The sequence below is a fragment of the Bos taurus genome, chromosome 5 (assembly GCF_002263795.3).
Source record: "Bos taurus isolate L1 Dominette 01449 registration number 42190680 breed Hereford chromosome 5, ARS-UCD2.0, whole genome shotgun sequence".
NCBI classification, from domain to species: Eukaryota; Metazoa; Chordata; class Mammalia; order Artiodactyla; family Bovidae; genus Bos; species Bos taurus.
Genome location: NC_037332.1, coordinates 112475534 through 112495463, shown reverse-complemented (window position 1 = coordinate 112495463; position 19930 = coordinate 112475534). Strand labels below are relative to the sequence as shown.

At 56.3% G+C, this 19930-nt stretch overlaps 1 protein-coding gene across 8 annotated transcripts in view; it reads right to left on the bottom strand.

Moving 5' to 3' along the window:
* Nucleotides 1-3477: 3477 nt before the first annotated feature.
* ZC3H7B (zinc finger CCCH-type containing 7B) overlaps nt 3478-19930 on the bottom strand; it is a 70596-nt gene continuing 54143 nt past the window's right edge. For 5 of the 8 annotated variants that reach the window (XM_059886543.1, XM_059886544.1, XM_010805757.4 and 2 more), the window contains 10 exons: nt 18391-18596; nt 17307-17407; nt 16082-16263; nt 12930-13015; nt 7920-8056; nt 7710-7815; nt 7470-7578; nt 7111-7244; nt 6820-6983; nt 3478-6478 (listed from right to left, as the gene is read on the bottom strand). In XM_059886543.1, the coding sequence (XP_059742526.1) occupies nt 6232-6478; nt 6820-6983; nt 7111-7244; nt 7470-7578; nt 7710-7815; nt 7920-8056; nt 12930-13015; nt 16082-16263; nt 17307-17407; nt 18391-18596 (1472 nt within the window). In that variant the 3' untranslated portion in view covers nt 3478-6231. The remainder of the gene's footprint in view (nt 6479-6819; nt 6984-7110; nt 7245-7469; nt 7579-7709; nt 7816-7919; nt 8057-12929; nt 13016-16081; nt 16264-17306; nt 17408-18390; nt 18597-19930) is intronic. The other 3 variants (XM_015471412.3, XM_024991923.2, NM_001192799.3) reach the window with 1 other exon arrangement.

Below are 19930 nucleotides of genomic sequence, written 5' to 3'. Positions count from 1 at the left end.
CCATTTCCTCCTCCAGGGGATCTTCCTGATCCAGAGATCGAACCCACTTCTCCTGTGCTGGCGGATTCTTTACCGTGGGAAGCCCCTTCCACCCTAATCAGTTCAGTTCAGTTCAGTTCAGTCGCTCAGTCGTCCGACTCTTTGCGACCCCATGAATCGCAGCACGCCAGGCCTCTCTGTCTATCACCAACTCCCGGAGTTCACTCAGACTCACGTCCATCGAGTCAGTGATGCCATCCAGCCATCTCATCCTCTGTCGTCCCCTTCTCCTCCTGACCCCAATCCCTCCCAGCATCAGAGTCTTTTCCAATGAGTCAACTCTTCCATGAGGTGGCCAAAGTACTGGAGTTTCAGCTTTAGCATCATTCCTTCCAAAGAAATCCCAGGGCTGATCTCTTTCGGAATGGACTGGTTGGATCTCCTTGCAGTCCGAGGGACTCTCAAGAGTCTTCTCCAACACCACAGTTCAAAAGCATCAATTCTTCGGCGCTCAGCCTTCTTCACAGTCCAACTCTCACATCCATACATGACCACAGGAAAAACCATAGCCTTGACTAGACGGACCTTTGTTGGCAAAGTAATGTCTCTGCTTTTGAATAAGCTATCTAGGTTGGTCATAACTTTCCTTCCAAGGAGTAAGCGTCTTTTAATTTCATGGCTGCAGTCACCATCTGCAGTGATTTTGGAGCCCCCCAAAATCAAGTCTGACACTGTTTCCACTGTTTCTCCATCTATTTCCCATGAAGTGATCCACCCTAATAGCCCTCCCCAAACCATTTGTTCTTTCCCCAAATTAAAAATTAATTTCCATTATTGAATACAAAAAACAGTATGTGGCTCAAAGCTCAAAGCTTTTGATAAAGGTGCATTTCAGGAATCTCATTCCCTCCCTGTTCCCCTTCCTCATAACAGATTCAGTTTATTTATCCTCCCAGTTCCCTTTGCCTCTGTGACCCTGGAGGGTCCAACTCTGGAGGGCGGAGAGTGTGGAGGACCTGGTGTGCAGGTTGCCTCAGTTTGACCTGTGACTCGCAGGCTGGGGCTGGGGCTGGGTTTAAGTCGGTGCATTAGCCATCTCTTGGCCCACGAACACTTTCATGTGCCCGACTGGCTTTACCCCAGTGGTGAGTGGGCAGGTGCACACAGAGTGTGATTTGGGAGGCAGCAGGAAGTCCCTACGTGTCTCAAATGTGCCTGCCTGCCGCGTGATATTTCATTCTCGGAAGTTCGCTCCTGTCAGACCCCTTCCAATGCACAAATGTACGAAGCCTCTAAGGCTGTGAATGATTGCTCACTGCATACCTGGCACCAGCCTAGACCTTGTAAGGAGTTCAAAGCTAAATAACAGACCGGGCCAGGCAAGGCCCTGCCATTAGGGAATTTTCATGCCATGGAAAGTCAGTCTACGTGGCATCCCCACTCACAGTCAGCATGTCCAGCTGGCAGCATCACCCATGGCTCACACAGGGGCCACATCAGCAGGACGCTGGGTCAGGCGGCTGGGGTGGGGGGGCAGAGGCAGGGGAGGGGCGGCACACGGAAACCTGGACACGTCCAGAGGGCCCACATGGCAGGCATGCTGGGATCGTCCGCACGCACTGGGTCTCCTGGCTCAGAGGTCTGGTGGCTGTGCCGGTGGGGGCTGTATGTGCATGCAGTTTGGGCAGAGTCCCCTAGGTGCCCAGGCAGCCTCTCACAAGCAGCTTCCCCGAAGGCAGGAAGGAGGAGCTGGGGAACCATAGTGATGGCGGTACGCAAGGCGGCCCCTAATCACAGGACCAAAGGCCAGAAATGGGCCTACGTTCCATATCTGGGTTAGTTAGCTCAAGCCAGCTCAGGCACCTTGATGGATGAAGCCACTGACCATAAATATCTAGGTTACATTGGGCATTTCTAGGTTACATGTCACAGGTGGAGATGCACGTGTGAAATGCAACCAAGAAAAGGGAAGATGCAGAGTAATAAGTACACATTGATTACGACGATACAATCTTTTTAAGGCTCAAATCCAGGCTCACCTCCCCCCAGGAAGCCCTCCCCAGCTCCCCAGCGTGGATGTGGTACCTTTCCGTGGCACCTGGTGTCTCCCACCACTGTCTGTCACATCATCCTACACTCTTCCCTACAGGCCCATCTCCACCTCACAGACTGGATTCCCAGAAGGCCACGTTTTGTCTATCATCTTGTATCTGTAAGATCTGAGATGGGACAAGTGTTCAGCTAATGCCTACCAACCTGGGCTAAGAGAAAACTGGATGAGAATTTAGGGGAATTTTTGAGAATTTAGTCCACTCGGTTCACTGAAGTACTGCTTATCTTATTCTTTGACTTTCTAAGTTTAAAGGAGGTTCTGATGCATGTTAACGATCTCTTCGGCCTGAGGACAGGTCTGCATTTTCTCCTGAGAGCTGGACCCTGACATACCCTGCTGGTTTTTCACAGTGCAGCCAGGGGTGCTGGGAACCCCAGAACACCAGTGCTGAAGGGACCCTGCTGATCACCCAGTTGCCACTGATTCTCCATCTTTTTTGTCTCTTTTCTGAGGGTCTTTGGAACCCTTCACGGAACCTCTGTGAGCTGAGATGTGGACTCCAAATGTTCAGGTTGCTATAGAGACAGACTTGCTATATCCACAGTGCCTGGCATGCAGAAGGTGCTCCATCAAGTCAGCTGCTCCTGTTATTCATCTGGTCATTTATCAAGCATCTGAGCCCCTACTGAGTACCCAGCCCAGATGATTCCCTGTCCTCAGAGGATTCACAGACCTTCGACCTCTGTCCCTGGAGCCACTGCACCCTGTAGTTTGAAATTGTCTGGCGAGAGCTTACTCTCAATGATAGCTGCTCCCGTCAGGACCCCTTCCGTCACCTGTAGCCACACACAATCCAGGAGATTTGCAAAAGGGCCTCCGGCAGATACAGGAGTCCCCAACTGAGAATCCTTGATCCAGTTTGCTGTCTCTTAAAGATGAGGAAGCTGGTCCCAGGTGACTCAGACCTCCCTCAGGCACCAAGGAGTCCAGGCTGCATACAGGCTCACGTTCCAAAGCTCGTCAGAGCCCCTTACTTTTCTGGAATAAGCCACCCCTAGAAAGGGCACAGAGATAGCACAGGGTAAAAGCAGGAAAGTGTGGGTACTGCTGAGTCCCCACACAGAGGCCACGAGCAGACAGGCTGCGGAAGAGCCAGCAAAGGGTGGCCCATGGGGCCACTTAAACCGAGAGTAGTTTGTCCCCGCCAGCGAGGCTCTGTGTGAGCCAGGGTCAGCCAGGCTGCCTTGTTTGCGCAAGGACACAGACCTTCTGCCCCTCACCCCTCGGAATTTCTGCCTTGGGGAATGCCCTGTGCCAGCCAGCCGGCCAGCTCGTCCCACAAGGCCCCCTGGCACAAGTGCTAGGAAGGGAGGAGCAGGAGTGACACCTCGGGGACAGAGGTCAAAGTGCACCTGTTTATTTTCTAGAACAAAGGCTAAAAGAAGCAAGTTTCTTTCATTTTATTTTAAGAAGGACAAAAATTGTTATTAAAACATCTACATTATTATCAAGATACTAGACCTTATGAATATTTAATATTAAAGTGTGGTATTCTTAAATTTTTAATACACAGACATTTTTAAAGGACCATTAAGTTGATTACTGCCCACCTGAGAAACGCAGCCTCCCTCCCGGCCCCATCCCTAAGGGACCCTCACATCAGGGGTGCCTGTCCCCGCTTTGCCGTATCTGCCGTGATGTCTAGTCCCTGCCTGCCGGCGGGGGGGACGCAGGCCCACTCCAACTCTCTGAGCCTCTCGGTCGGGTTCACAACTGAAATAAACACACTCATCATTCAGAGTACACGCCTGTCTCCCACCCCCACCTCCTGCTCCCTGCCTGCCTCTGGCTCGCTTCCAACCCCATGGGGGAATCCAGCTCCGGCCAGGCCAGGGTGCCCCCAACATCCCAGGGGCCTCTGCATGGATAATAGGCTGGAGAAGAAGAAAAATCTGGATTCTAACCCTATTCCTTCAGGTGGGAGACAGACACCAAGCCCTTTTCTTTCCCTGAGCACACGTGCTCCCTCCCCACTCAGCTGGGGTGGTCTGGAAGCTCTGAGGCAGAGCTGAGCCCAGGCAGGGACCACTTCTGCCCCTGCTGCCCAAATTACCTGCTCTCCCCACCCTGCTTCAGTCCCTCAATCCTTGTAAAAGGCTTGCTGACCCCGAAAAATCCTTGTTATGCCAGGATGGCTGCATTTTCTGGCCAAATGCTTTATCTTTAGCCCTCATTCTTTATCATTAGAAGTGATTCCTTGGATACCACACACATATATAATATTATATAGAGCGATATATTTAATACCTGTGTATATATGCATCACGGGGGCGACATATATACACACTAAAAACAAGGCTGGTGACGACAGACTGCAACGGCACAGATCAGGGAAAACAAGTGTCATCAACATTCACGGCCACGGCCCCCACCTCGGGTCTCTCCTCCCCCTCCAGCCACGCCACCAGCACCCAGACCCCTCAGTGCTGGCCTGCTGGGGGGAGGGGCGGGGAGAGGAAAGATGCATGCCACAATTATCAGGAAGAGGTCGGGCAGCGGCAGCGAGAACAGGGTTCTCTGTGGCCCAGGGTGCCCGTCATCATATCATCGCACACTCGAAATTCTTGTTTGAGGGGAAATAAAGGGTATTCCATTCTCTCTGTCTCACCCCCCACCCTCACCACTGACTCCAGCCTTGGTCCTCAGCTCCTTCCGGGGGACCCCACCTCTTGTGCCAATGGTGTGGGGCGTTCTGGAATGTCTAGGGAACCGGGGGAGGCTGGGTCTGCCCACAGCGGGTGGGATGGAGAGGAGGGGGTGCACGCAGACACATGAGACAGGAGGGATGGGAGAGGGCTTGGTTGGGTGGGGGGGGGGCGGGTGGGAGTTGGGGGTCAGCTGGGATCCCAGGCAGCTGGTAGGGCCGGGATCAGGGAGGGGCTGGGATGGATGGTCCTAATTGTATGTCTGGGTTGAGGGGAGAAGGTGGAAGGACTCTGCTGAGTCCCTAAGAAAGAGGGGCTGTGTCCGATCCTGGAGCAGCCCATGGTGCCCACGATCAAGTCTCCCTTCTCCCCACGTCCCATGACTGCCCACCCTCCCAGTCCCCTCCCCCCAGGACCTTGTGCAGAACCTGAGCCCACAAGCACCCTGCCAGGTAACCTCCTCTCTGGAGCAGACCATAGGGAAGTGACCTTCACTGCTACACTCCTTCCGACCATCCTCAGAGGGAACTGTCCCTCTACAGTGTGTGGCCATGACCCACCCCTGGGTGGGGCTGCCTGGGATCCCAGCTGCTGATACAGAGACTGTCACATCCCTGCCGAGAGCCTGGAGGCTCTGGCTGGTAACTGGCCCTGAGTCTTGTGACCACATGTGCGTCCCAGCTGAGCCATGCCGTGTGCTGGGGATGCTGGGCAGATCACTCCCCTCTCCTAGGCCTCAGTTTTTCTATCTGCAAAATGGGGGTTGGGGGTGTGTTATCTCTGAAGGCTCCGATGATCTACTATCTACATTCGGTGGCCCACAGACAAGAAGGGCTGGGCAGATGGCCTCAGCAGAGAGCCAGACTCCCCAGTCAGGCTGCAGAGACCATGAAGTCCAGCAGCTCCCATTCTTCCAACCAGAGGGGAAACTGAGGCCCCAGAGGGTTAAGTGACCTGTGCAGTGTCTCCAGTCCTGTCCTGGGGCTGTGTTTTAAAGCTAGTTGGGGGCCTCCTGCCCTTGTTGTGTCCTGATCTGCCCCCAGGGGCGGGGAGGGTGGGGTGGGAGTGGGGCAGGGAGAAGGACCCTCCTGCTGCAGATTCAAGTGGGGGACCCCAGGCTCCCCAGCCCTGAGCATTGGGCCCCCTTGAGGAGCAGACAGAAGTTAAAGCTGTAGGCTGAAGCTGGAGGGGTCAGCCAGACCCCTCCCTCCACAACCAGGAGAGCTGGGGTCGGGGAGGGGAGGCACTGCCCAGGGCTTCGGTAGGATAAGAACCCTGGGACCAAGGGGTAAGGGGGCAGGCTGCAGCTCGTGCACCTGGGTATGCACGGGGCGGTGGTGGGGGTGGGGGCAGAGAGGATGGATGGGGCCCCGGGGTGGGGGGCTGCCCAATGCCCCCTGCCCCCAGCCCTGGCTGGCCCCAGTCCTCCCAACAGCGCTCTGTTTCCACCCCCGGCCCCTGATCCTAGGACTTCACGTGTGGCCGAGAGCTGGCCTAGTCCCCGGTGCCGGCGGCAGTGGCAGGGGCCTCCAGGGCGGCACCAGGGGCGTTCCCATCCTCCTGTAGCAGGAAGTTGTATTTGCCGAAGTCGTCGTCCCGCGGGCACAGGAGCATGTCCTTGCGGGCCTTGGCCAGCTTCTGCTTCAGAACCTCACGCCGGTCCAGCCACTCGTTGAGCTCCTCCTGCCCGTGAGCGCAGCGGCACTTGTCGCCGTCCGGGCAGGCTTTGCCCTTCTGGAGCCTGCGGGCAGCAGGAGGCTCACTGCCCAAGCCCTGTGCCCTGGCCTCCATAGGCTGCCCGGCCTGGGGCTGGAAATCCCCATTCCCCGCAACGACAAGCCTCTCCCCAGCAGCATCAGCCCCAGGACAGCAGGCCTGGCCCAGCCTTCCCCGAGGATCTCACACATGGAGGAGCAGTCCCCGCCTCCAATGCCCCCATGGTCCTCATGCCAGGAGTGACTGTTTCTGGACACGCCACCCCCGCCTGCCACCTCCCAGCCAAGCAGAACCAGAGCCACCCACCCCACAGCCCTCCAGGCCCTGCCACTCCGGCCCCCCGGCCCGGCCCTCCCCAGGGGGCACCTGTCACAGAGCCGGAACTCGCCCATGGGGAAGCGGTAGGCCCAGCCGCTGGCATCGCTGTCAGACGTGAACACCTTCTCCTTATGCTTCTCAGACTGGATGTGCTGCTGCCATTGCTTCTTGCTGTTGCTATTCTTGCCACAGAGCCAGCAGTGGTACCCCATCTGGGGACACGGCCACCGTGGGTGCCCACTCCCCGCCCCTCTGCCCAGATCGCTTCCCCCGGGAGACTGAGGCCCTCCCCTCGGCCCTGCCAGGTCAAGCTGGGACCAGCCTGCGGGTGGGCGTTACCATGATGTCGGCGTAGTCCGTGGGCATCTGGATCTGCTTCTCCCCTTCCCGTGAACCGACAGGCGTCCCTTCCCCTGGCTTCCCAGGGTTGTGTTTCTTCAGCCACATATCATAGGTCTGCTGCATGTCCAGGACTGGTGGGCAAGAGGGGATGGAGGGCCTGGTGAGCACGGATCCTCCTTCCACTCTGTCCCACGGCCCCTGCGGGACCCCAGCTTCGGGGCTGCCTGGTCCACTGGAGACCCAGAGAGGGCACGGCCCAGGGCAGGGCCCTGGCAGCAAAGTGAGGTTCAGCGGGTGCCCTGGGGCCTGCCAAGTGGGGCTGTCGGGGTCAGTTCTGCCCCACCCTGCCCACTCACTCTTGTTCTCCTTCATGAACGTCCACATGTCCCTCTCCTCCGGGCTGTGTGCGAAGGAGCAGTTCCCCACGTACTGGCACTTGCGGCCGTTCTGTGCGTGGATGCAGAGCTGCAGTGGGGGCGTAGGGAGAGTCTGCTGAGTCCTGCTGGACAGTGTCATGGCCCCAGCGAGCGGGCAAGCCCTCCTGGGCCCCATATCTGAAGCCCTGATGCCACCCTGCACCCCGCCCTGGCACTCACATCGTATTGCTGTGGGAAGTTGCGAATGGATGGCAGCGGCCGCACCGACACCCACTTCCTCTTGGCCTTGGACATCACCAGGAGGACCCGCCGCTCCTTGGTCCAGCTGCAGGACGCAGAGGGCTGTGTGACCTCCTCAGGGAGCCTGGCTTTCTCACCCGTGGCGCTTGCCCCCCCACTGCCCATGCCCCTGCCTGGCGCCTGGCTCACCAGTGCCGCGCCTTGGCGCTGCAGTACTTGAGGTCCTTGTCGGGCTCCACCACCTGCCCATTCCTCCAGCACTGGCCACACACAAACTTCATCTGTAGGTCAAAGGTGCTAGGCCCGTGGGTCCGTGGGGCACCCTGCTGGCGAGAGGGGCTGGTGAAGCCACAGGACCAGGCTGAGGCCCTGGGGTCTGACACACAAGCTGCCTGGAGCCTTGGAGTCAGTAGTTCCATTCCCAGTTACTGGTGGGAAGTGAAAGAGCAGAGTGAAAAAGCTAGCTTAAAACATTCAAAAAACTAACATCATGGCATCCAGTCCCATCACTTCATGGCAAATAGATGGGGACAATGGAAACAGTGACAGATTTATTTTTTTGGGCTCCAAAATCACTGCAGATGGTGACTGCAGCCATGAAATTAAAAGACCCTTGCTCCTTGAAAGAAAAGCTGTGACCAACCTCGATGGCATATTAAAAAGCAGGGACATTACTGTGCCGACAAAGGTCCATCTATTCAAAGCTATGGTTTTTCCAGTAGTCATGTATGGTGTGAGAGTTGGACTGTAAGGAAAGCTGAGCGCCGAAGAATTGATGCTTTTGAACTGTGTTGGACAAGACTCTTGAGAGTCCCTTGGACTGCAAGGAGATCAAACCAATCAATCCTAAAGGAAATCAGTCCTGAATATTCGTTGGAAGAACTGATGCTGAACTGAAGCTCCAATACTTTGGTCACCTGATGTGAAGAGCTGACTCATTGGAGAAGACCCTGATGCTGGGAAAGATTGAGGGCAGGAGGAAAAGGGGACGACAGAGGATGAGATGGCTGGATGGCATCACTGACACGATGGACGTGAGTCTGAGCAAACTCCGGGAGTTGGTGATGGACCGGGAGGCCTGGCGTGCTGCAGTCCATGGGGTCGCCGAGAGTAAAACATGACTGAGTGACTGGACTGAACCGACCCCCTAACTCCGGGCCCCACGGCCTCTCAGCATGGGGGCCAGGCCTGGGACAGGGCTCTGGTCTCCTGAAGGAGAGTACTTGTCACCTTATCTGGCTAGTCCCCACGGGCCTGCTCTGTGGAGCTGCTGGCGTATCCCTGGGCATGGCTTGTGACCTCTCAGCTCCCTGCTTTTGCACATGCCTGGAATGCCCCTTTCTATCAGGCTTGTTCTGGAAACTTCTGAAATTCAGCTTAAGTACCACCTCCTTCAGGAAGCCTTCCCTGAAGTCCTCCTAGGTAGCAGCTGGCCATCCTGTGGGCTGCCATAGTACCTAAACCACCTCACGCTGACTGCCTCATCTAGTTATGAGGGCCAGGCCTGGTGGAGAGCAGGTCCTAGAGGGTGGGGCTGGAGGAGCCTGCCAGCCTATCAGTGGGACAGACTTCTGAGCAGCCCTGGACTCTCTTTTTTTTTAATATTTATTTTTATTTGTTTGCGTCAGGTCTCAGTTGCGGCATGCAGATCATCAATCTTTGTTAGGCCTGCAAGATCTTTTAGTTACAGCATATGGGATCAAGTTCCCTAAGCAGGGATTGAACCCGGGACCCCCTGAATAGGGAGCATGGAGTCTTAGCCACTGGAGCACTAGGGAAGTCCCAGCCTCTCTGAAGCCCCACCATGTTCCTTCCCATTCTCTGTCTCAGCCTTTCCTTTGCAGGCAGAGGGCCTGCTCTTCCGCACTCCTGCCTGGGGCAGGGTCGGGGGCTGGGCGAGAGATGGAAGGCGTGCCTACCAGCCTTGTCTCCTACCGCTTGCAACCCCTCGCCCAGCTGTGCTGGCCACCCTGCTGGCCCTCCTGTCAGCTAGACCTCCCCAAGCTCCCTGGGGCCTCAGATGTGGGGTCACCCCTCCAGGCAGCCCTCTCCTCTTCCTCTCCTGCCACGGGAGGATCCTCTGTCCCCGGCACTGCCTAGACCAGGGCCTCCCTTGAGCAGGAGGGGGCTCTCACTTTGTTGGATTTTTTTTTTTTGGCCGTGCCACCCAGCATTTGGGAGCCTAGTTCTCTGACCAGGGATTGAACCCGTGTCTCCTATGTCAGAAGCACAGAGTCTTAAATGCTAGGTTGCCAGGAAAGTCCCTCCTGGGTGTTGAATGACCCTCTTGCTGGGAGACATGCAGCCTGGCTCAGCCCCAGGTTAACACACATCCCAACAGCAAGGTAAAATCCCGCCTTTGTAACCTGGCTAAAGCTACCTGGCAGGCCCCTATCCCCACCCTCTAGGCCCTGCTCTCCATCGGGCCTGGCCCTCATAACTAGATGAATCAGTCAACACGAGGTGGTTCAGATCCCGCAGCCTGGCTAAAGCTGGCAGGAAGTTTATGTGTCACCAGTGATTTTGAGACGCCCCATTGATTCCTCACAGAAGTGTGAGAGGGCCCATTTCACAGGTGAGGTAAGTGGAGTCCAAGGAGTCCCATGGCTTAGCCACTGCTCTAAGGAACAGCCACGCTGGCCCACAGTTTCCTTTTCAGAACTGCAGACTCAGCATCTTCTTGCAGCAGACCTGGGGGTAGGGGTCATTCCCACTGGACTGAGTGGAAGCAGAGGCTCAGAGCGGTCACTAACCCTGCCGTGGGTAAGTGGCCTAAGGACAGAGATCTGATGTGAGGCAGGTGCTCCCGCTCCCCTGTACAGTGGCACAGCTGCACCAGGAGCACCAGGCCCGAGCAGCTTCTACCCTGGCATCCTGTCCTTGACCTCAAGCTGCCATTGGCCCCACCCTCTGATGGCAAGCGAGACACCTCATGCCCAGGGCACAGCCAGGTCTGGCACAGAAGGCCTGTTCCTGAGCCAGGCCCGAGAGTGGCATCTTGGGGGGGCAGGATGCAGGGGGATCAGAGGAATGGTGGTGGTGCAGACTTGGTGTTCTCTCTCTAGCAGACAACGTTGCAGGTCCAGCTTGAGTCCTGCATTGCTTCCCAGCCGGGCTCCTGGCCAGGAGCAAAAATAAACTGCATGGCAGGTGGGGAAGAGGACTGAGTGGGAGAGGGGCGGAGGACAAGAACCACTAGGAAGAGAAGAGAGAAAGAAAAAGGACCAGGAAGGAGCAGGTAGGCCAGGAGACTGAAGGCCGAGGTCAGCCAGCCTGGCCCAGGCGTACCCCACTGGCCAGCCTGCCTGCTCCCTGGCTCCAAGCCATACCCAGGCCGGCCTTAAGAGGGGCCTGAGGCCCAGGGTCCTCCCTAGGTGACCAGTGGGTGGGCGGGGCATGGTGGGAGTCATCCCCCACGTGACTGTCTCCTGGGCCCTAAGACCACCCCTCTCTCCCCTCTATCAGATAGAGTTACAATGACCCCTGCCGCTTGGGGAGAGTGTGAGCTTCAAGGGTGATGGGGTCCCTGCATGGAGCAGGGACATGGTCAGCTCCTGTGAGCCTCACACTGGCCCTGGAGATGGCAGGCAGGATTCTGATCCGCGGTTTATGAATGAGGTGCCCTCAGGCTGATGGGGATGGAGCGGCTGGGGCGGGAGCAGAGTGGACTCTAGACGAGCCGTCAGAGAACCCAAGACCACCTCTGCTGCTCTGCTCGAGTGCCCCGGGCAAGTCTCTAGCGTGTCCTGAGCCTCAGTCTCCCCTCCCGAAAACACCACCACGCGCCAGCTCACGGCAGGGGACCCGGGTGAGGATCCAGAGGGATAGGAAGTGATATGAGCAGTGGGGGCAAAGGCTGAGGGACACCAGGACATTTACAGAGTCTCAGAGGCCCTCCAGGAAGACAGTCATTCATTACAAAGGAGGAGAGATCAACTTCACAACAGAGAAAGCTTTCCAGTGGAGGCACCTTTAATCAAGTTACCGGGGAAGGGACAAATGGAAGTGACATGTCTCCAATCAGACAATCCCAAACTGACAGGCCTTTTACAAAGCATCTGGTTCTTCAAAAATGTCAATGTCAGGACTTCCTTGGGGGTCCAGTGGCTAAAAACCCTGTGCTCCCAATGCAGGGGCCCTGGATCCCTGGTCAGGGAACTAGATCCTAAAGCTGTAACTGAAGATTCTAAAGCTATAACTAAAGCCGTAACTAAAGATCCTAAAGCTGTAACTAAAGCCATAACTAAAGCCCCAGGTGCCACAACTAAGTCCCAGCATAGCCAAATAGATAAAGAATAAATATTAAAAAAAAGTCAATGTCATGAAACACAAAGACTGAGGAACTGCTCTAGATTAAAGGCAATCAAAGACACACACACACACAAAAGACAATAAAGGAATACAATGTGTTGCTGGGATCTGGGGAGGAGTCACAAAAATTTGAATAATAGTACATCACTGGAGGAGGAAACAGCAAGCCACTCCAGTATTCTTGCTGGAGCATCCCACGGACAGAGGAGCCTGGCGGGCTACGGTCCAGGGGGTCACGATGAGTCGGACACGACTGAGCAACTAAGCACGCGCGTACAGTACAGCACAATCCGGATAATCACCCCAGCGTGAATTTGGTGATGTTGGTAACTGTACTGTGGTTATTATGGAAGAGAGTGTCCTTATTTTTACATTGAAGTATTTTGGGGTAACGGGGCATCATGTCTCCATCTTACTCTCTAATGGTTCAGAAAAGTGTGTTTCTATAAATAAATGTATATGTGTGTATGCACACACACACACAGCACAAAGTGAGTGTGGACAGTTGTAAAATGTTAACATCAGGGGACTCTAGAAAAAGCTATACACAAATTCTTTGTGTTCTTAAAATTTTCTGTTAAATAAATGACGACTAGGTAAAGAGGTGGGGGCTTCCCTGGTGGCTCAGATGGTAAAGAATCTGCCTGCAATGCAGAAAACCCGGGTTTGATCCCTTGGTCAGGAAGATCCCCTGGAGAAGAGAATGGCAACCTACTCCAGTATTCTTGCCTGGAGAATCCCATGGACAGAGGAGCCTGGGGGGCTACAGTCCATGAGATTACAAAGAGTTGGACTCTCCATTACATAAAGATAAACCAAAGGGATGGGGAACGGGGGATGCCCCTCGTGGGGGCTGACCCCACCCCCTATGCCAGCCCAGGGTCTTACCAAGCTGCTGCTGGCCTTCCCTGTGTGAGCCTCCATCTGCTGCCAGTATTTCTTGGATTCCTGGACGATGTCTTCGTGGGTCATGCCTGGGAAGGGAGAGGGGGGAAAGACATGGCATCCCTGGAGCTCAGTGAGGAGAAAGGCGAGGGGTCCAAGAGGTGTTGGTGCCACCCCAGGCCCAGGGAGGAGCCCCACTTCCCAGTTAGGCCAGGGAAAGACTAGGGGAGCAGGGATACCCTGCACGTTCTCTAGGCCCGTTGGTTCATCTGCCGCTGGAGACAGAGGCCTGATTCCAGGCCTTATTCCAGGTCCCACAGAGAATAAGATGCAGGAGCAAGATGTGGGCTCTGCAGGATGACAGGGGCCTCCCTGTATCCACGCCAGTGTCTCTGTCCCTCCCCTGTCCCCTGCCTCCCTCAGGGGGGACCTCAAGTCTGACCCCTGCTCGGTGGCCTCTAGCCCACAGGTTCTTAGGGCTTCATGTCTGGCCCAGCCCGGCTGCCCCGCTTACCGAGGGGCCAGGACTTCACTGCCAATTGGTAAAGGACAGATACCCAAGCCTGGTGGCCCAGACCCTCCCAATCTGACTGTGGACACTGAGCGCACCTCCGAGGGGCAGCTCACAGCCTCTTCCATGAGGCCTGCCCTCCTCCCAACCTGGCTCTGGTCTTCTAGTTCCTTCTGCAGACCCACTTCATTTGCAGTCTGGCCCTGTGGATATCGCTCCCCCACGGCGGCTCACTAGTAGGGCCTTACTCGGCCAGGCATCTGCTTGGCACCCACCTTCTTGCTGATGGATGCATCTCCAGCCCAGAGCTCTCCTGGGACCTTCCAGACCCCCACATCTGGCTTGCCTGCTTGACCTTTCCACCTGAAGTCCAACAGGCAGCTCAGACCGCCCCACATCCCACACAAGCCTAGATGTGATCCCCTGACCTGCTCCTCCCCGTCTCAGCCCACAGACTCCCCACTGGAGTCAACCTGATGCCCTTTCTCTGTCTCTTACATCATGTCTGGTTCATCAGCTCCCGCTGGCTCCACCATCAAAACACCCAGAATCCGATCACTTCTACAACCTCCACCGCTGCCACCAGGGCCTGAGCCACACCCCTGGGCCCCCCTCCATCTGCCCTTGGCCCCTCTGTTCTCCACCCAGTAGCTAGAGCGAATTCTTAAAAACACTGATCAGGTCATACAACTCTACCCGCTCAACCCCCGACCCCCGAACCCTGCACATTGTATTTAGAACAATCTCAGCTGGCGCTGGTGGTAAAGAACCTGCCTGCCAACGCAGGAGACATAAGAGACTGGTGTTTAATCCCTGTCGGGGAAGATCCCCAGGAGGAAGGCATGACAACCCACTCCAATATTCATGCCTGGGAGAATCCCACGGACAGAGGAGCCTGGCGGGCTACAGTCCATAGGGTCACAGTCAGACATGACTGAAGTGACTTAGCATGCACACATGCATGCAACTATTTCTATTTCTGTTATGATCTCGAGACTTTTTCACCTCTTAGGCCTCATCTCTGACACTGCCCCTCCCCCCAGCATGAAGCTGCTCTGCCCTCACAGATATCCTTCCTTCTGTATCAAGCTTGCTCCTTGGCTGCCAGCCTTGCCGATCCCTCTGCCTGGAACGCTCTCTCTGCCCTTCCTTGCTCAAATGCCACCTACTCCAAGAAGCCCTACCAGACTTCCTAATCCCAAATGCCCCATCCCACGTCCCTCTCCGTCTTCCTGCTCTGCTTTCCTTTCCTCATGTTACTGATGTACATCTGAAATTCTATCACCCTACTCCACCAACTCTCAGAAGGCAAGGCTTGTTAGATGCACCGTTATTTTATGCTGCACACAGAACAAAAATGCTGTTAAGTGAACAATGACAGGCAGCAGGGGACAGTGTGCCTCCTGGAGCAGAGGGATGGAGGGTCCCTTACCTCCCCATCCGACTGTTTGCCTTGCTGTCATGTACATCCCAGGGCCCTGAGGCCAAGGGCCTCCACATGCTCACTCAGGACCCTGATGGAGTAGGTGCTCAAGGAATCCCATCAGGTGAGCCAGAGAGCAAGTGAATGGCTTTTAACCTCCTCATCGCTGAGGCGGAGCTGACATCACTGCCTCACAGAGGAGCAGTGGGGCTCAGTGAGGGGCCGCTGGTGACCAGACCACCCAGATGGCCCATGGAGCTCTGCCTCCTGGCTCCTCTGCACTGGCTCCCCTAGCAGTGCCCACACAGGGATAAACCCAGGGTCTTCTGGGCCTGGAAGCCCCCTAATGTAGAGCCTTTGAGTCCTAGGATGTCCAGGAAGTACTGGTTTCTCTGCAGCCCCCATCACAACATCACTGCCCTCCTCTGAACCCTGCAGTCCTCTCACCCTCACCTGAGCCCCCACCTGAGTCCTCACCTGAGCCCCCACCTCAACCCTCACCTGAGCCACCACCTCAATCCTCACCTGAGTCCCCACCTGAGTACTTACCTGAGCCTTCACTTAAATCCTCACCTGAGCCCCCACCTGAGCACTCACCTAAATCCCCACCTGAGCCCTCACCTGAGCCCCCACCTGAGTACTCACCTGAGCCCCCACCTCAACCCTCACCTGAGCCCCCACCTAAATCCCCACCTGAGCCCCCACCTGAGTACTCACCTGAGCCCCCACCTGAGCACTCATCTGAGCCCCCATCTAAATCCTCACCTGAGCCCCCACCTGAATCGTCGCCTGAGCCCCCACCTGAATCCTCACTTGAGCCCCCACCTGAATCCTCACTTGAGCCCCCACCTCAACCCTCACCTGAGCCCCCACCTGAATACTCACCTGAGCCCTCACCTAAATCCCCACCTGAGCCCTCACCTGAGCCCCCACCTGAGTACTCATCTGAGCCCCCACCTAAATCCTCACCTGAGCCCCCACCTGAATCGTCGCCTGAGCCCCCACCTCAATCCTCACTTGAGCCCCCACCTGAATCCTCACTTGAGCCCCCACCTCAACCCTCACCTGAGCCCCCACCTGAATACTCACCTGAGCCCTCACCTAAATCCCCACCTGAGCCCTCACCTGAGCCCCCACCTGAGTACTCGCCTAAATCCTCATCTGAGTCCCCACCTGAGTCCCCACCTGAGCCCTGACCTGAGCCCCCACCTGAGCCCTCACCTGAGTACTGCTGCAGGAGCCAGACCTTGAGCTCGATGAAGCTGTGGGCGAAGTGGCAGCTGTCCTCGCGCAGGCAGCCGTATCGCACCTCGTGGCGGCACACGTCGAACTGGAAGTGCTCCTGGAACTGGCGAACCTTGGAGTACTTGAGGGAGGTGGAGCGGACGATGTGCACCAGGCACCTGGTGGGGGGGGGCGGGGCATGATGCAGTCTGCAGCCCCCCATCCCTGGCCGAGGCCCTCTCCCTGGTATCTGTGCCAGACACTTGATGAAGGTCTCCTACCCGGCTGCCTCCCCCTATTCACCACTGGCACAGGAGGGAAGGGGCGGGGGTCCTATGCTCAGGCAGGTCTGCCGCGAATCCCAGCGGTGTGCCCTTCTCCCAGCCTCACCCTGGAGACGGCTTAGGAAGGAGCTGCACCAGACCCCCAGAAAGGGCATCTCCCTTGGGTTCCCCAGCTTGATACCCTAGAGTTGGTCTTGCACCCGGAGGGATGACGCCTGAGCATCTCCTCCAGGCTGGGAATTTTAACTACCTTCCCAGTAACCCTGGGAGATGGGGATTAACATCCACATTATAGAAGAGGAAACCAAGGGTCACAGAGGTCAGAGGATATAAAACAGACCAGGGTCTGAGCTGGGGTTTGGACCCAACTCTGATTCCATCAACTCAGGCTGGGGCACGGCCAAGAGGAGTCAGAGGGACCATAGGTGGGTGCTGGACCCCACAGCCTCTCACACTCTCTGTCCAGTGCCTGTGTCAGGACCGTGGAGGGCGCTGGATGGGAGTCAGGGATGTGGCCCTCACTTGCTGTCTGAGTAAGCAGCTTCTGAGCCTCAGCTTTGTCAACCATGTATCAGAGACACTCACTCCTCCACACAGGAGGACTTTAATGACTGCTGCTGCTGCTGCTAAGTCACTTCAGTCGTGTCCGACCCTGTGTGACCCCATAGACGGCAGCCCACCAGGCTCCCCCGTCCCTGGGATTTGATTATTAAAATACGTAAGAAAATGCTTGGACTATAGTAGATGCTCAGTACATGTGGTTCTGTCCTTTCCAGGTGGATGCTGGATCTGAGTCTCAAATCCTGCCCCTTGCCTTGACACCCTAGGCCCACCCTATGGCCACAACTGCTCCCCAGGCATCTAAGCTGCCCCAGGGGGCCTCTCCACCTGCTCCCTCCCTGATCCAGGCCATGGGTCTGGCTGTGGGCCTCACTCACTTGTTGTTGTAGAAGCTGTGCTTGGCAGCCAGGTTGGAGCAGACAGACGGAGAGTCCTTGGTGCCTTTGCTGATGATCCGGGGTTTACTGTCAAAGCAGATCTGCCCAGGGAGGGGGTGGGCTGGGACCCAGCATGGCCACCCCAGGGGGACAGACTGGGTCCCTGCAAGCCCTGCCCTGAGTCAGGGGGATGAGGAAGGGAACCCCAGGGTCTGTGGCCCCCACCTCTCTGATCCCACCACTCCAAATGGCTGGGGCAGGGGTTACTCCTTATCTCTGAGCCTTCGTTTCCTCAGCTGTAACCCAGGGGAAAACCACACCTGCTCTGTCCCACGGATCCACTGTGAAACCGAAGAAGGATCTAACAGAACTGCAGGTGCTTTGTGAAGTCTATGCAACCCCTAGGCTGCAGACTGTGGTCCCCTGAAGGGAGCGGGAGGCCCACCTGCTCTAAGTCAGAGGGAAGGGTTGGCTGTGTGAGGGATGGGGGCTGGCCGAGCAGCACCAAACCGTGCCGGCAACCCAGACCCAGCGCCCTCACTTCCCAGAGATGGAGCCTGTCCCTCCCCGTATCACGTGATGCCTGGTGGGGAGGCTGGTCTCCTGTGACAGCTCTGGGGAGGAAATGAACAGCTTGGTGGGGCTGCTGGCATCACCCTTGAGACTCAGAGGGTCCAAGACGCAGAAACATAGGGAGGGCACCCCGGGGAGAGGGCCTGGCCTGGACATAGGCAGGGAAGTGGGCCGGAAGGTACCATGGGCATTAAACCAGCACAGCTGAACGAGGAAGCGCGGGGAGCTTAGCATGAGTTCCTAGGGCACCTGAGTCTGGCCTCTGGTGGCCGGAAGTCAAGAGCCAGGTGTGGTTCCTTCTCTTTGTGGCCTCAGTTTCCACCTCCGCAAAATGAGGGGACTGGATAGGATCTGGGCTCTAGTGCCATAGGGTCCTATGGGCCTAACTTTATGACAGTCCCAGGAACCTACTCATTGGAAGGACAGGCCTCCAAAACCCTCGGGTCCCCGGGCTCATCGCCCACCATGGAGCCCACCCCGGTCTGTGCATGGACTGGGGAGGGGCTGGTACCTCACAGAGGAAAGTGAAGATGCCCTGGTGCTCCTTGAGGAGCTTGGCGATGGTGAGGCTGCCGCGCTTGACGCCCCCCAGCGGGTCAAAGAGCAGGTCGCGGTTAAGGGTGCCCTTCCGCTCCTCCGTCCACACGTCGATCTCCTCCTGATGGTAGGCGAAGGTGCAGTTATCCCCGTACTTACAGTCCTGCTTGTTAATCATGTCTGCAAAGAGGCAACAGGACACACGGTCCGCCAGACGGACGGCACCGCAGCACCCTCGCGGCCACTGCCGCGGCCGGACGGACAGGCAGCCACCCAGCGGGGCTTGGGAGAGTATGCGGTCATCCCTGCTCCTCCCCTACACAGAGCTGCTGTGTATGGGCCAGGCAAGATGGCAGGCACAAATGGGCTTTGTAGACATATAGAAAGTGAAAGTGTTAATCGATCAGTTGTGTCCGACTGTTTGCAACCCCATGGACTGTAGCCCACCAGGCTCCTCTGTCCATGGAATTCTCCAGGCAAGAATACTGGCGTGGGTTGTCATGCCCTTCCTTCAAGGGATCTTCCCACCCCAGGGATCAGGGTCTCTTGCATTGCGGGCAGATTCTTTACCATCTGAGCCATCAGGGAAGCCCAGACATATATAAGCCTCTAAATAAACATGGGAGGTTTTATTATTATATTATTATTAGTCACTAGGAAAATACTCCTGGTGATGGAAAGCATGGGCCTTGGGGTCTGGCAGATGTGGCCTGGGGATTCCCTGTTATTCCTGAGCCTCAGCTGTCCGTGAAATGAGAACACGGTTGTTGTAAGAATTAAGTGAAATAATATATAAAATAAAAAGTAATGATAGTAAATAGAATAATAATAAATAAACTCCTGGGGGCCAGGGAGCTGGGAAGGCAGCAGGTTTATAACCTGGAGACCAGCCATTTCCTGGCAGTGGGAACTGCTTTTCTTTCTTCATCCCCCTCCCTTACACTCTAAGTCGCCCCTGGCCCCTGGCCAGGCTTGCCGGCACACAGGGATGAGCAGGCCGGTGGCCAAGTGACCCCACAGACAGTGGGCTCTGCACTGTGACCAACTCTGAGTCCATCGGGGAGCCCTGGGGGGGCTCCCAAGATCTGGGCACTGCTTGAAGGAGGAGCAGAGGATGATCAGGCTCCCAGGGCACAACGTGTACAAGAGTCAGGGTTCAGTGTATGTGGCGACTGCTCAGGGCCGACGGGGGACTTGTAGGCCTCATGGAATCGGGATTTCATCCACACTGGCTGGGCACGACCGGAGACCTTCAGGCTCAGAAATGACAAGTCTTTAAGATCCAGCTGAGGGACTTCCCTGGTGGTCCAGTGGTTAAGAATCCACCTTTCAATGCAGGAGGCACAGGTTCAATCCCTGGTCAGGGAACTTAAGATCCCACATGTGGTGGAGCAACTGAACCCGTGTGCTACAACTCGAGAGAAAAGCCCACATACTGCAAAGGAAGATCTCGCAACCAAGACCTGACACAGCCAAAAGTAAGTAAGTAAATATTAAAAAAAATAAAGCTAGCT